Raw genomic sequence first — 14967 nt, 5'->3', positions numbered from 1 at the left:
GATGACCTCTAGACGTATATATTGTTCCTATTTTTATCTTTGTTTAGGGTTCTCTCTTGATTTGTAACAATGTCTGTCTCTGTATGTACAGATAAATGCAAATGAATTGATAAGCGAATGTATATAACTTGCCACTATGGCACCATATTTTTGAAGCTGCTTGTCAGTCTTCCCGGTACCATGAATAAACCCCCTTCAGTATTGTCTGAGACAATCCAGCACAGACAATCCAGGAAGTTGCACAGACAATCCAGGAAGTTTTTGGAAAGTGTAGGGGACAATTTCCTGGTGCAAGTGCTGGAGGAACCAACTAGGGGTGGAGCTCTTCTTGACCTGCTGCTCAGAAACCGGGAAGAATTAGTAGGGGAAGCAAAAGTGGATGGGAACCTGGGAGGCAGTGACCATGAGATGGTCGAGTTCAGGATCCTGACACAAGGAAGAAAGGAAAGCAGCAGAATACGGACCCTGGACTTCAGAAAAGCAGACTTTGACTCCCTCCAGGAACTGATGGGCAGGATCCCCTGGGAGAATAACATGAGGGGGAAAGGAGTCCAGGAGAGCTGGCTGTATTTTAAAGAATCCTTATTGTGGTTACAGGGACAAACCATCCCGATGTGCAGAAAGTATAGTAAATATGGCAGGCGACCAGCTTGGCTTAACAGTGAAATCCTTGCTGATCTTAAACACAAAAAAAAGGCTTACAAGAAGTGGAAGACTGGACAAATGACCAGGGATGAGTATATAAATATTGCTCGGGCATGTAGGAATGAAATCAGGAAGGCTAAATCACACCTGGAGTTGCAACTAGCGAGGGATGTTAACAGTAACAAGAAGAGTTTCTTCAGGTATGTTGGCAACAAGAAGAAAGCCAAGGAAAGTGTGGGCCCCTTACTGAATGAGGGAGGCAACCTAGTGACAGAGGATGTGGAAAAAGCTAATGTACTCAATGCTTTTTTTGCCTCTGTCTTCACGAACAAGGTCAGCTCCCAGACTACTGCACTGGGCAGCACAGCATGGGGAGGAGGTGGCCAGCCCTCTGTGAAGGAAGAAGTGGTTCGGCACTATTTAGAAAAACTGGACGTGCACAAGTCCATGGGGCCGGATGCATTGCATCCGAGAGTGCTAAAGGAATTGGCGGATGTAATTGCAGAGCCATTGGCCATTATCTTTGAAAACTCATGGCAATCGGGGGAAGTCCCGGAAGACTGGAAAAAGGCTAATGTAGTGCCCATCTTTAAAAAAGGGAAGAAGGAGGATCCTGGGAACTACAGGCTGGTCAGCCTCACCTCAGTCCCCGGAAAAATCATGGAGCAGGTCCTCAAGGAATCAATTCTGAAGCACTTAGACGAGAGGAAAGTGATCAGGAACAGTCAGCATGGATTCACCAAGGGAAAGTCATGCCTGGCTAATCTAATTGCCTTCTATGATGAGATAACTGGTTCTGTGGATGAAGGGAAAGCAGTGGATGTGTTATTCCTCGACTTTAGCAAAGCTTTTGACACGGTCTCCCGCAGTATTCTTGTCAGCAAATTAAAGAAGTATGGGCTGGATGGATGCATTACAAGGTGGGTAGAAAGTTGGCTAGATTGTCGGGCTCAACGGGTAGTGATCAATGGCTCCATGTCTAGCTGGCAGCCGGTATCTAGCGGAGTGCCCCAAGGGTCGGTCCTGGGGCCGGTTTTGTTCAATATCTTCATTAATGATCTGGAGGATGGTGTGGATTGCACCCTCAGCAAGTTTGCAGATGACACTAAACTGGGAAGAGTGGTAGATACGCTGGAGGGTAGGGATAGGATACAGAGGGACCTAGACAAATTGGAGGATTGGGCCAAAAGAAATCTGATGAGGTTCAACAAGGACAAGTGCAGAGTCCTGCACTTAGGACAGAAGAATCCAATGCACCGCTACAGACTAGGGACCGAATGGCTAGGCAGCAGTTCTGCAGAGAAGGACCTAGGGGTGACAGTGGACGAGAAGCTGGATATGAGTCAACAGTGTGCCCTTGTTGCCAAGAAGGCCAATGGCATTTTGGGCTGTCTAAGTAGGGGCATTGCCAGCAGATCGAGGGACGTGATCGTTCCCCTCTATTCGACATTGGTGAGGCCTCATCTGGAGTACTGTGTCCAGTTTTGGGCCCCACACTACAAGAAGGATGTGGAGACATTGGAGAGAGTCCAGCGAAGGGCAACTAAAATGATTAGGGGTCTGGAACACATGACTTATGAGGAGAGGCTGAGGGAACTGGGATTGTTTAGTCTACGGAAGAGAAGAATGATGGGAGATTTGATAGCTGCTTTTAACTACCTGAAAGGTGGATCCAAAGAGGACGGATCTAGACTATTCTCAGTGATAGCAGATGACAGGACAAGGAGTAATGGTCTCAAGTTGCAGTGGGGGAGATTTAGGTTGGATATTAGGAAAAACTTTTTCACTAGGAGGGTGGTGAAACACTGGAATGTGTTACCTAGGGAGGTGGTGGAATCCCCTTAGAAGTTTTTAAGGTCAGGCTTGACAAAGCCCTGGCTGGGATGATTTAGTTGGGATTGGTCCTGCTCTGGGCAGGGGGTTGGACTAGATGACCTCCAGAGGTCCCTTCCAACTCTGATATTCTATGATTCTATGATTGTCCGTGCTTACCTAATTTTTGGGGGAAAGAATCTTTTTGCGTAACACACAGATAGCAAAAATATCTAGAGTTACGGAGAGGAAGGATGGTCTTATGGTTACGGCACTAGCGTGGCACTTGGGAGATGTGGGTTCATATTCGCTCCTCTGCCACAGACTCCTGGTGTGAACTTGGGCAAAGTACTTACCCTCTCTGTACCTCAGTTCCCCATTTGTAAAACGAGGATAACAACACTGCCCTGCCTAACAGAGGTCTTGTGAGGGTAAACACAATCATACATTGCATGAAAGGGGCTAGACAAGTATCTTAGTCTATATTAAAAATGAGCAAAATTCAAGATATAAGCCACCCTGTACTGAATGGGGGTGACGAGGGAATATTTCTGGGGGCAGGTACCCCATTGCTGCAGGGTTGCTTGTGCTTTCCTCTAAAGCAGTTGGGTCTGTGGCCACTGTCAGTGAAAGGATACTGGGCTGGACAGACCACTGCTCTCCCTAGTATGGCAGATCCTTAGTTCCTATGTTCCTCAAAGTTAGGGTTGTGCTTCTTGGACATCACACTGTGAGGGAGCCCAGAACTGAGTGGAGATGGAGAATGAATTCTCTGTCACCCAGGAGAGGTTGGTCCTGGACAGCTCTTAAGGATAGCAACAAGGAGAGCATGAGTAAGATGTAGCCAGTCTCCATATTCATGTCTGTACAATGCACCGGAAACAAACTTTTTAAAATGCTAGGCTTGGTCTACACTACAGTGTTAGGTCCACATATGTTGACCTAACTTATGTTGACCTAACTATGTCAATGTCTACACTACAGCCTTGCTCCCGCCAATGTGAGGGCCTTACTATACCGACATAATACCTCCACCTCCATGAAAGGCTTAGGACTTATGGACTCTCTGTAGACACTGTGTTACTTACATGGGCTGTTGGGTAAAATTCTTGTCAATTTCATGGCTCAGTGCTAGAGCTGTGAAATTGACAAGAAAGACTAGTAGGTTCCCTCCTGTGAACTCTGCACCTGGCTCACAGCCACCCCCCAGGCTCCTGGCTACCCACTCCCAGCGGGCTGCTGCCTGCACTCCCCTCTCCCCATTGGGAGCCCTGCTGCCCCCCAGGCTCCCAGCTCCCAGCAAATACACAGCAAATACATATACATATGCTGTGTATTTATACCTGCCTACAGTATTTTTCACTCCATGCATCTGATGAAGTGGGTTTTAGCCCACAAAAGCTTATGCCCAAATAAATTTGTTAATCTCTAAGGTGCCACAAGGACTCCTCGTTGTTTTTGCTGATACAGACTAACACAGCTACCACTCTGAAACCTGTTACCATGCAAGGCACTAATTTTCTAGTGTAGACAACCCCCTAGAAACAGAAAGAATCTGATGTATTAAGCATTCTTACCAACTTTCTTTCAAAAACGCTCAGAATGCAGTGGTTCTACTGTTTCTGCTATAGAATAATCTCCCAAGGGAGGTGGTTGATACCTCATCTCTTGGCAAAATTAGTCTAGACAACAAACCAGTAAATGTCCAAGAGGGAATGGTCCTGCACTGGCCATGAAATGGACTAAGGGACCTAGCAGATTTTTTCTATCTCGGAGTCCACAAGACATCTCAGAATTCTGATTAGCTCACCTGGTTTTGGTGCTACTTCCTGGGCTTTGAGTGCTTTTTCCAGCTGTTTCTCTAGATCCTGGATTCTCCCCAGAGCTTCTTCCAGATGCTCATCCAGGCTTTCTGATCTCTCCTCTGCATTCTGAGCACGGATCTCAGCTTCTCTGAAATACAGAAGCCAGGAAGGCACTGAAACCTGGAGCCTAAGAAATTATTGGCAAGATACTCAACAGACAGGCTAAGAAAACTGAGATTTTCAGTATAACGGATTGGCTCTATAAAAAACAACTCACTAATATAAATGTGTGGCATTATTAAAAAGATCTAAACCAAACAGTGACTCCATAGCCCCGCTATATGGTCCATGTGCATCAATCACATTTTCAATTCATTTTAAAACTCAATTTCTCCGAACAAAGGGTCAGATGAAATTCAATAAGGACAAATGCAAAATACTACACTTAGGAACAAATAATCCATTGCACAAATACAAAATAGGAAACTACTTTCTAGGAAGGAGTACTGCAGAAAAGGATCTGGGGGTTATAGTGGATCACAAACTGACTATGAGTCAACAATGTAATATTGTTGCAAAAACAAAAAAAAAGCAAACATCACCCTGAAATGTGTTAGCAGGATCATAGTAAGCAAGACACAAGAAGTAATTCTTCCACTCTATTCAGCACTGATAAGATCTCAGCTAGGGTATTGGGTCCAATTCTGGGCACCACACTTTGGGAAAGATGTGGACAAACTGGAGAAAGTCCAGAGGAGAGCAAAAAAAAATGATTAAAGGTCTAGAAAAGATGACTTCCGAGGAAAGCTTGAAAAAATGGGGGTTGTTTAGTTTGGAGAAGAAAAGACTAAGGGGGGTCATAACAGTCTTAAAGTACATTAAAGGTTGTTATAAAGAGGAGGAGGATAGGTCTTCTCAACCAGGTGATCCAGTACTCACAGGAGCTGCTCTTGCAGACGTTCTAGTGAAGCCAAGGTCTCAAACTCCTTTTGAGAATACGGGGTTGTTGACTTGCTGGCAGTCATCTCTCTCTAGGGGGAGAAGAGGAAACACCTTCTGTTTGGGAGTATGAGGAGAGGGGAGAAACCAGCAGAGCTATGCTTCATCCACAGCATGTGCCTTGTCCAGTTGGGTGCTGGTCTGTCACTACTTAATCTCAGAACGGACAAGCAACAAAGAGGGCAGGGCACTACATCAAGGCTCCAGTTCAGTAATGCACTTAAGCACAGGCTTCACTTTAGGGATGTGATCAGTCCCATCAACTTCAACTGGATCTTCTCACATGCTCAGAGTTAGCGCTTTGCTGAATCAGGGCCTGAGTGGACTCAGTGGGTAATTGTCTTGGATTACCAAAACCTTCAATACACACCCAGATGTCATGTAGCCTGTCAGGTTATGGCAGTTTGTGAGGGTGATGTCCTGACTGGAAAGCCCTGATGGTCAGGATCAGAATGAAAGGAGGTCAAAAGTGTGAGAAGGGACAGATAGCTCCTTTAATTGGCTGAGCTTGAGAAGGCCTTACACTCAGTGGCATTTGTCTGTCTGTAATGCGATAACTTTTGAACATTGTATATAATAAATTCCAAAATTTCAGGGAGCATTATAGTCATTGATAGCCAGGATCCTATTGATTTTGTGGAAAATCAGAAAACTGGAAAGGGAGAAAAGAGGGGAGAAATGGGGCCCCCGCCACCTGATTAGCACAGCCACTGCATCTCAGATTTTTTTGAAAATGCCACTAGGAACTTATCTGCATCTTTAGGCACCAAAATACCTTTAAAAATCTGGTCCCAGAGCTCAAGCTACAGCCCAGGTGAAAAGGAATCAATAATTTGTATGATGGAGATTCCTACCCCAGAGACCGACACCGCTGTTGACTTGAGGGATTTCAAATGGATGTTGGAGTCATATCCTATGTACCTGACGGTGTCCTCAGTTACCTCCCTGTTTACAGTCAGGGCATCACTGCTGACATCTGGCGCAGGTGGTTCCTGCTGAAGGAAAGGTGAAAGATGAGTTAGTGCAATGGCTCCTGGCACAACATAGGCTTTGAGGCCTACATTTCACATGTCATATGCAAATGGCAAGAAGCAAAGAAAGGCTCCACTGGAAAGCAGTACATCTTGCGCCAACCACGGCTACAGCACTCACTTGTAAAATGGAGATTTTCACCACGGGTAGCGTGTGGAGCCCCCCTTTGGGGGTCTAGCCCCCCGACTCCACCCCTTACGCCCACGCCCTCTCCACGGCCAGAGCCCCAGACCCCCTCCCCCTGCGGCTGGAGCCATAAGCCCCCCCGGCCGCAGGAACCATGGGCTGGCTGAAGCCCTGAACGCCCCTCCTCGGTTGGAGGAGCCCTGGGCTGGCTGAAGCCGCGCCGTGCCTCCCCTCCCTGGACCCAACCCACCCAGGGGAAAAACGTCTGTTAGAAGATGCTTTTGATATGCTCCATGCAGGTTCCAGGGCGGCTGAGGCATCACCGAGTGCCTTCTCAGCCACCCTGGAACCTGCATGGGGCATAATAAAGCAAAAACTTTGCTGCCAAACCCCATGGCCACGGCAATGCCGGGGGAGGCAGAGCCACCCTTGCCTATTATACCCGCCGCCCATGATTTTCACCTTTTCCCCTAACACTTCTTCCCCTTTCACAGATTTCTTATCAACATCAACATCTTCAGTTTTGCCTTTCCCAAGTTCAGAAGAAGTCTCAGAAATTTCTTCAGGTAAAGAAGAATCCACATGAATTGAGTGCGTCTGTGGCTGGGTCTCCTGGAAAGCAATGCAAGGGACTATTCAGTAGCACTCTCATCTGGGATTCTGTCCCTCCATATAACATAGGCTGGCTTCAAATCTATTTAAATCACAAGCTACGTGATGTTGTTGTCTCCTCTAAATCCTTACTGGACCCTTATGAACATTACAAATCACTACATAGTTTGGCAAAATCGGTTCAGAACCAGTCAAGGAACAGGGTCGCAGGGTGACTGCAGAGCAGCAGGTGCACATGCTGAATCATAGACTTTAAGGTCAGAAGGAACCATTATGATCATCTAGTCTGACCTCCTGCACAACGCAGGCCACAGAATCTCACCCACCCACTCCTTTAACAAACCTAACCTATGTCTGAGCTATTGAAGTCCTCAAATCGTGGTTTGAAGACTTTGAGGTGCAGAGAATCCTCCAGCAAGTGACCCGTGCCCCACTCTTCAGAGGAAGGCAAAAAACCCCCAGGGCCTCTGCCAATCTGCCCTGGAGGAAAATTCCTTCCCGAACCCAAATATGGTGATCAGCTAAACCCTGAGCATGTGGGCAAGACTCACCAGCCAGACACCCAGGAAAGAATTCTCTGTAGTAACTCAGATCCCACCCCATCTAACATCCCATCACAGGCCATTGGGCATATCTACCGCTAATAGTTGAAGATCAGTTAATTGCCAAAATTAGGCTATCCCATCATAGCATCCCTTCCATAAACTTATCAAGCTTAGTCTTGAAGCCAGATATGTCTTTTGCCCCCACTGCTTCCCTTGGAAGGCTGTTCCAGAACTTCACTCCTCTGATGGTTAGAAACCTTCATTTAATTTCAAGTCTAAACTTCCTGAATGTGGGAAATCTCAAACAATATTTATCCACATGGGGTCAAATCAGACCTGATGTAAGCAGATGAAACTCTATTCCAATCAATGGAGTTGAACCCACTTCCATCACATTTGAATAAAGCCTATTATGTCTGAAATTAGATCAATGTCAGACTTAGTATCCAGAAGATGTGAATCAAATCAAATTCTCACAGGCAACCTCCATCTGTCCAGCCACATACGGAATGAAGCTAGAAGCTCCCATACCATCATGAACTCCTGTGCAATCCAAACCCCAGGATTCCATCAATTTGCAATCTCTTGGGAGAAGCAGAATTTACCAGGCAACATCACAGGGCCAATCTTCAGCTGGTGTCAACTGTCACAGCTCCACTGAAGCTATGACAATTGACATTAGCTGAAGGTCTGCCCCCATAGGAAGCATTTTAGGTGTAACAAACTCCATCATCATGAATCCTAATAATCCTCCAACGTGGAGTCTTGAGTGCAAAGGGCACTATACGCTGAACCCTCCTGGAAACTGAACCATAGTTTCTTCAGTTGGGAAAGCCTTTCAAGCAGCTCCCCAGCCAAACAGGTTCTACTTTGGCTGGCAAATGCTAAGTCTTTATGTACCTGAGGCCCAAACAGGTTCCTCTGCTCTTCTAAACTCAGTAAGGAGACTGGAGAGCCTTTGAATTCAGAAAGCAGGAGATTGCAGGTATTAATCCAATCAAGGCACTCGGTCTGGGATGAAGTAACAGAAGAGACAAATTACCAAGAGGGAGAAAAGAATTGATATTTCATTCACTCCTGTGATTAAATAACTCCATCGTTCTATCTATGGTATTTATATGGCCCCATCTATCCTCATCCTACAAAGGAAAAGGAACATTCACTCCTCCTAAGCATTCAAATAATGGAGCCTTTCATGGGCTAATCACCTATTCCATACAATATATTTAACAAGCTGCCAACAGTGTAGTGGCAGTACATTGCCCTGAAAGCTCGGGGCAGGGACCAGAGTTCAGGCCCCAAGCTTGGTTTTTTACCCCATAAGCCAGCACAGACCAGAAGTGCTGGGGAGGAACATTCTCAACCCCTGCAGGAAGCATTTCCTCACACCACTCTGGGACAATACCATCTGTTTGATGCTTAGAGCAACGCTAGGCTTCAGAGGAACACATGCCCAGTATTCCTTAACGGCAGATTGGAATCAGCCCAACACAAGCTGGCCTTTGAAGGTATTGGGAAATAAAGGAGGGAGGAATGGAGATATGCAGTACTAGAGGCCACCTTCCCTGGCTCCTCTAAGATAAAATCCTGCAGCTAACTTGTTATCTGCATAATAGCTTTACATAGATATGTAGAGTCAGGAGACATGAGGACTAGATAAGGAAGTCGTGCCCAATGCTGAATGGAGTACTGTTCCCAGTATATCCATGGGTCTCTCTCCTTAAGCTCAGCAAAGCCCTGGATATAACTACCTAGCCCAAATGCCTGACAAACCTTAAACTAGATTTGAATCTACTGCAATTCTTATACGGATTAGATCCTACAGAAAAGTCCCTAGACATGTATGCTGGAACAGTGTAAGGACGGAATTAAAGCTGAACATGGCACAGATGTCTCAAAACTGTGCAGCTTTTGAAGTGCTCTCTGGGGTGCTGGGGTCAGTACGAAACTGCTGGGGCGAATCCATGAGTGGAGGTAGAGTTTGACTGGAGGAAGTGTTGAGGGATTCTTTGGAGCATTGGGGTCTCTAACCAGGGTCTGTATCATCCAATCAATGTGATTATGTTTTAATTCACTACTGATCATTGGTGAACCAGAAAGGCTGAATATATTGCTGCAAGAAAGAAATATTTGGTGGTGGCTTGTGGCTTTCTACGCTTGGGTCTAAGATGAAGCAAAAATGTTCTGTCTGTTCAAATTCCTTCCTGACTCCCTTGTGTGTTAGCTTTCTGCCTGTTCTTCCTCTTACCCTTTCACAAACAAACCCAGGCTGATCTGGACCATACTGTGGACAGATAGGTGCACTGGCAGCTATTACCTTGATTTTCTCCAGCTCCCGCAGCTCATAATTGTGGTCTGAATCCAATTCAGCTTGTTTCTTCCGAATCGTAACATCTACCAACTCCTTGCAGCAGCTGAGGAGACACAGAATGTCACCCACCCTCCAAGCAATGCCCTCAAACACCTGTTTCCCCTTGGTCAGAATTGTGCAGGATCCTGTTGTTGCAACAAGACACACTGTGATCACACATAGCAGGGCTTTTAAAGCAACACCATGTACAGACAAGAGCAGTCCATTCCTTTGGGTGTGTTTATTAAGTGATGTATTTGTCAGGTTTCCAATACACCTTTGAGAAGGGGCTGTGGGAGGATGGAGGCCTATAAAACTGTGCTTAATCTCCCCAGTATTACAGGAGAGCTGTGACGTAGTAGCAAACTATTGAGAGAGAATGTTTAAGTTACTTGACCAGCCAAGTTCTCGCTCTGCTATTACTCCCAACAGTTCCATTTGAATTAAGAGCTTCCTCCCTCACAGACCAGCTTCTCCCTGGCCCAGTAGTGAAGTCATAGCCCTGCATTTGTAACATCACAATGCAGACGCTGTCAGAAATTCAGCATTGCGCTGGAACGCGAAGCAGGCGCTAGAGGCATTTCTTGCCAACCTGTCATATCAGCGATACCCTGTAGGGCACCCCTTCCTTCAGGTTCCATAGAGTGGGAGAGAAGCAGCTTCCTCCAGGATCCTGGAGAGAGCCAAAGAAGGAGCCCACTTTGAAACCCACCCCCCAGCCTGGGTATTAGCAGGAGATAGCCAAGCAGAACCAAAACTAGGAGTCTGTCCCCGCAGAGGAGGAGCATCAGCATATGAGTGTGTTTGTCTTCACGCCCTGTTCTGTCTCTCTCTCCCCTCACTCTTTTCTTGGGTCTCTCTTTCCTCCTTTTCACTTCTCATTTCTCCACTAAGTCACTGAGCCAGCCAGCAAGTCTCTCCAAAGAAGCCCCTGTCCCCCTGGTCAGTCTCTTTCACCCTTCCTCCAGTATCCCACTCTCCTTGTCTCCTGTCCAATTTGTCCCTTTCCCAGGTTCCATCTCCTTCTGGTGCTGAATGGGGACTGTTACCACACAGCATTGCTGGCACTACAGACAGTGGAATCCCAGAGGATTCGGCTTTTGTCCGTTTTCCTTTACAAAACATGCACCATGTTAGAGCATGATTCTGTAGGTGCCAACATTATAGCCAGGGGACCCGCTGCTTGCTTTATGAACTCAAAGTCCTCCAGGACAGGCCATAAACCCCCATCATTTTCCTCAGCAGAACGTTTACCATGTGGATCTCTGATATGTCTAAGAGATCTGAACAATGCTCATAGCTAGTCAAGCCCTCAGTGATTACAGAGCTGTGGGTGCTGAACAACACAAGTCATTCCAGCTAATGTTATCATTAACTTATGACTGAAATATTTCCTTCTGAGTGCCACACAGCATTAAAGTTGCATTTTTATGATCCCACCCACTTTTGGGGAATCATACCTCCCTTCAGGGGGCTTTCCCATCATACTATGGGATTTTCCCATTAGAAAAAAATCCTATAGGCAGGTGAGGTCCCAAGGCTTTATTAATACCTCATTACGTAGCTGGAGAATTTGCTCAGTTTGGGAACCAGGTTCATAGCTTCTTCCTCTAGTTTATAGCCACGTAGCTTCTTGAGCTCTTGATCCTTAGCAGCTTCTGACTCATTCTCTATGAGACCCTTATTGGAGGGGTGGTCAGGTACCATCAAAGTCAGCAAATTCACTATCCACATGGTCAGGGCTTTGTGGAGATCAATCATCTGCATAGAAGTTCAAACTAAAGGATTAAACTGAAGCAAGAATCTGGAATGGTAAGAGGGTGTCTGATTTGTAAAGTACCCTGACATTAGTGGCAAAGTCCGAATGTGCGGGTAAATATCCTGACACTCACTATACTTGTAAACTGCCCCTCTAAGATAGTTTTCATCCCATGTTAACATCTTTTCTGTCAGCCACATCTTCTCTGTCAGCCACATCGCAGTATGACACTTCCAGGAACCAGGAGTATCCCACAATTCTATGGGGGGCACTGATGCGGCATTTCAAAAATAACTTTGTGGCAGCTGACAAACAGGATTCTAGGGTGAATCCAAGATCCAACAGGACCAAGCAGCTATCTGAGTTGGAAATGGGAAAGTCACTCTGGAGGAGACACCAGATGAGAGTAGAGATCAAGAAAAGATAGCTGCAATCAGGAGCTTATTTCCAAAGGATTCTGGGGAGACTGGAGTTAAGGTTTTCACACCCTTCACCCTGTTATTTTCTCATTTATTTTCTCTAGGAACTATTTCTCATAGTGGAAGGATACATTACAGAAAAACCCATATATTTAAACAGGAAATGTAAAATTAAATGATCCATACTCTTGATACAGCAATAAGCCACTGCAGGGAGGGCAGTGGTAGGCTACTGGGGCACTTCTCCAGGGGCTGAACCACACACATGCATACTCTTCCCTGCCTTACTTCTATAATAATCTGTACAGGATTGGGTCCCAAAGATTTTCAAAGCATAGGCCACATCTTCATAGAGAGATTGTCTCATGGATCAGCTTTGTTATTGTAGCCCACTGTTGTATGTTACAGGTCCCTGCCTGTGCCAAAGCGCAGAGGACAGGTGTATGTTATAGCCCGCTACACCCTGGCCCTTTAGCTCAAGTTGTAGCAGCTTATGCTTTTAGCTCTGGAAGTCTCAAATTCAATCCCTGCTGAGTCAGCTGTCATGATGAACTTCCTTTCCTGTGAAAATAAAATAAGATCCCTGTGCCAGCTACAGCAATTGCCTAAAATGAACAGCATTTAATGTTGGTTTAACTATCTTTGAGTGCAGTTTAACACATGGAAACAAAGCCCATGAGACAGCCAGTTAAGTCCAAAGCAGACTGCAAAGGGATTTCACAAAACTGGGTGACTGGGCAACAAAATGGCAGATGAAATTCAATGTTGATAAATGCAAACTAATTCACATTGGAAAATATAATCTCAAATATACATATAAAATGATGGGATGTAAATTAGCTGTTACCACTCAAGAAAAAGATCTTGGAGTCATTGTGGATAGTTCTCTGAAAACATCCGCTCAGTGTGCAGTGGCAGTGAAAAAAGCTAGCAATGTTAGGAACCATTAGGAAAGGGATAGATAATACAACAGAAAATATTGTAATGCCACTATATAAATCCATGGTACACCCACATCTTGAATACCCCATGCAGTTCTGGTCACCACATCTCAAAAAAGATACATTAGAATTGAAAAAAGTACAGAAAAGGACCACAAAAATAATTAAGAGTACGGAACAGCTTCCATATGAGGAGAGATTAAAAAGACTGGGGTTGTTCATTTTAGAAAAGAGACGATATGATAGAGGTCTATAAAATCATGAATGGTGTGGAGAAAGTGAGTAAGGACGTGTTATTTACTCCTTCATATAACACAAGAACTTAGAGTCACCCAATGAAATTTATAGACAACAGGTTTAGCACAAATATAAGGAAGTATTTCTTCACACAAAGCACAGTCAGTCTGTGGAACTCTTTGCCAGGGGAACTATAACTGGATTCAAAAAAGAATTAAGTAAGTTCACAGATGATAAGTCCATCAATGGCTATTAGCCAAGATGGTCAGGGATGCAACCCCATGCTCTGGGTGTCCCTACCCTCTGACGCCCAGAGGCTGGGAGTGGATGACCGGAGATGGATCACTCAAAGATGGCCTGCTCTGTTCATTCCCTCTGAAGCATCTGGCATTTCCCACTGTCATAAGATAGGATATTGGGACAAGATGGACCATTGATCTGACCCCATAGGCACATTTTTATGTTCACTGTGTAAGTAGCCAGCTGTCCATGGAACACTAAAGAATCCTCAGAGTGAAAGTTCAAACATAACAAAGAGAGGGTTGAGTTAACATGAAATTGGAATTGGTGAATGCATATAAAATGCATCGAGTGGGGAGCTGCTCTATAATTCTATATTGGCCCAGAATCCAAATCTTGGTACTTGAAGCTACTATATGGGACATCAGGTCCAATTCCGACATCTAGGTGCACTTTTCCTGGACCACTAAGGGATAGGAGTCCTGAGAAGACAGCATCTTACAACTGGAGCCATTGGAAATACATGCAGTAGAAATTTCATGCTCAGATTAGGGCCTCTCACTGAAGTGTGCTTGAATTTACAATGGCTGCAAAGAACCATCAGATGCTGCTATGGCAGCTGGGGAACATCTGGGTGTGTAAGAGACCCCAGCCACACCCACTACACCAGTAGCAGTGAAGAAGGGTGATGCAGGAGCCACTCTGGCAGCTCAGTGGCACTTAAAGTTCCCCCTGCAGCTGATGGAATCCTCCAGGCTCTTTGTCTGCTGGGTTTAAGTCTGCTTGGTGCCACCAGAGAAGCAGAAAATAGCCCCAGTGGATCAGAGAATCAGGGCCCATGCTTCATTTCTCTGAACCCAGTGCCAATTCTGCTTCCTCCTTTTCACCAGCCTGAGGAAACAAGGAAGAAAGAAGGCAGAAAAGGAAAGAGAACAAGAAAGATGAGAAATCTAAGCCAAAGAAGGATAATAGACTTCCAGAGCCATACAGCTGCAGATCCCAGGACCCTGGGGTGAGGCCCCCAGCAGCAGCCCTACTGACTGGGTTTGGACTCTGCCTCATGAAAATCAGTAAGGATCACATTTAAATTATTTCACTGCTTGCCATTTTAGCAGAAACGTCCAGCTAGTTCATTTTACCCAGCCTGGTTAGATTCATTTGAAGGAATACTCTACAGGTGGGGAAGGTTGAAAGTTTTAAAGATGCAAATAACTGAATGCTGTATCTAGTCTCTGATTGTTTTGTGGTGTCAACTCAGGAATCTGGGAGAGAGGGCAAGAAAGAAGCTATAGGACACTGGAAGATTTCTGGAGAGAGAGAGAAGGGGGTGGGAAGATCTGACAGGTCTCATGGAGTGAATGAAAATTCTCGAGGTGGTGTATGGGTGGGATTTAATATAAAGACTGGGTTAAATACCCATTTTTGCCTAAAGCTACCCAATATAG

At 45.5% G+C, this 14967-nt stretch overlaps 1 protein-coding gene across 1 annotated transcript in view; it reads right to left on the bottom strand.

The window, feature by feature from the left end:
* Window positions 1-14967, bottom strand: part of AXDND1 (axonemal dynein light chain domain containing 1) — a 58635-nt gene that overhangs the window by 3017 nt on the left and 40651 nt on the right. The window contains exons 19-25 of the mRNA XM_043552655.1: window positions 11479-11687; window positions 9894-9990; window positions 8477-8587; window positions 6882-7031; window positions 6116-6256; window positions 5202-5293; window positions 4268-4410 (exon numbers count right to left, since the gene is read on the bottom strand). Coding sequence (XP_043408590.1) covers window positions 4268-4410; window positions 5202-5293; window positions 6116-6256; window positions 6882-7031; window positions 8477-8587; window positions 9894-9990; window positions 11479-11687 — 943 coding nt within the window. The remainder of the gene's footprint in view (window positions 1-4267; window positions 4411-5201; window positions 5294-6115; window positions 6257-6881; window positions 7032-8476; window positions 8588-9893; window positions 9991-11478; window positions 11688-14967) is intronic.

Source organism: Chelonia mydas, chromosome 8, assembly GCF_015237465.2.
Source record: "Chelonia mydas isolate rCheMyd1 chromosome 8, rCheMyd1.pri.v2, whole genome shotgun sequence".
NCBI lineage: Eukaryota > Metazoa > Chordata > Testudines > Cheloniidae > Chelonia > Chelonia mydas.
The sequence above is the reverse complement of the archived record's forward strand: the minus strand, read 5'-3'. Positions and strand labels throughout refer to the sequence as shown.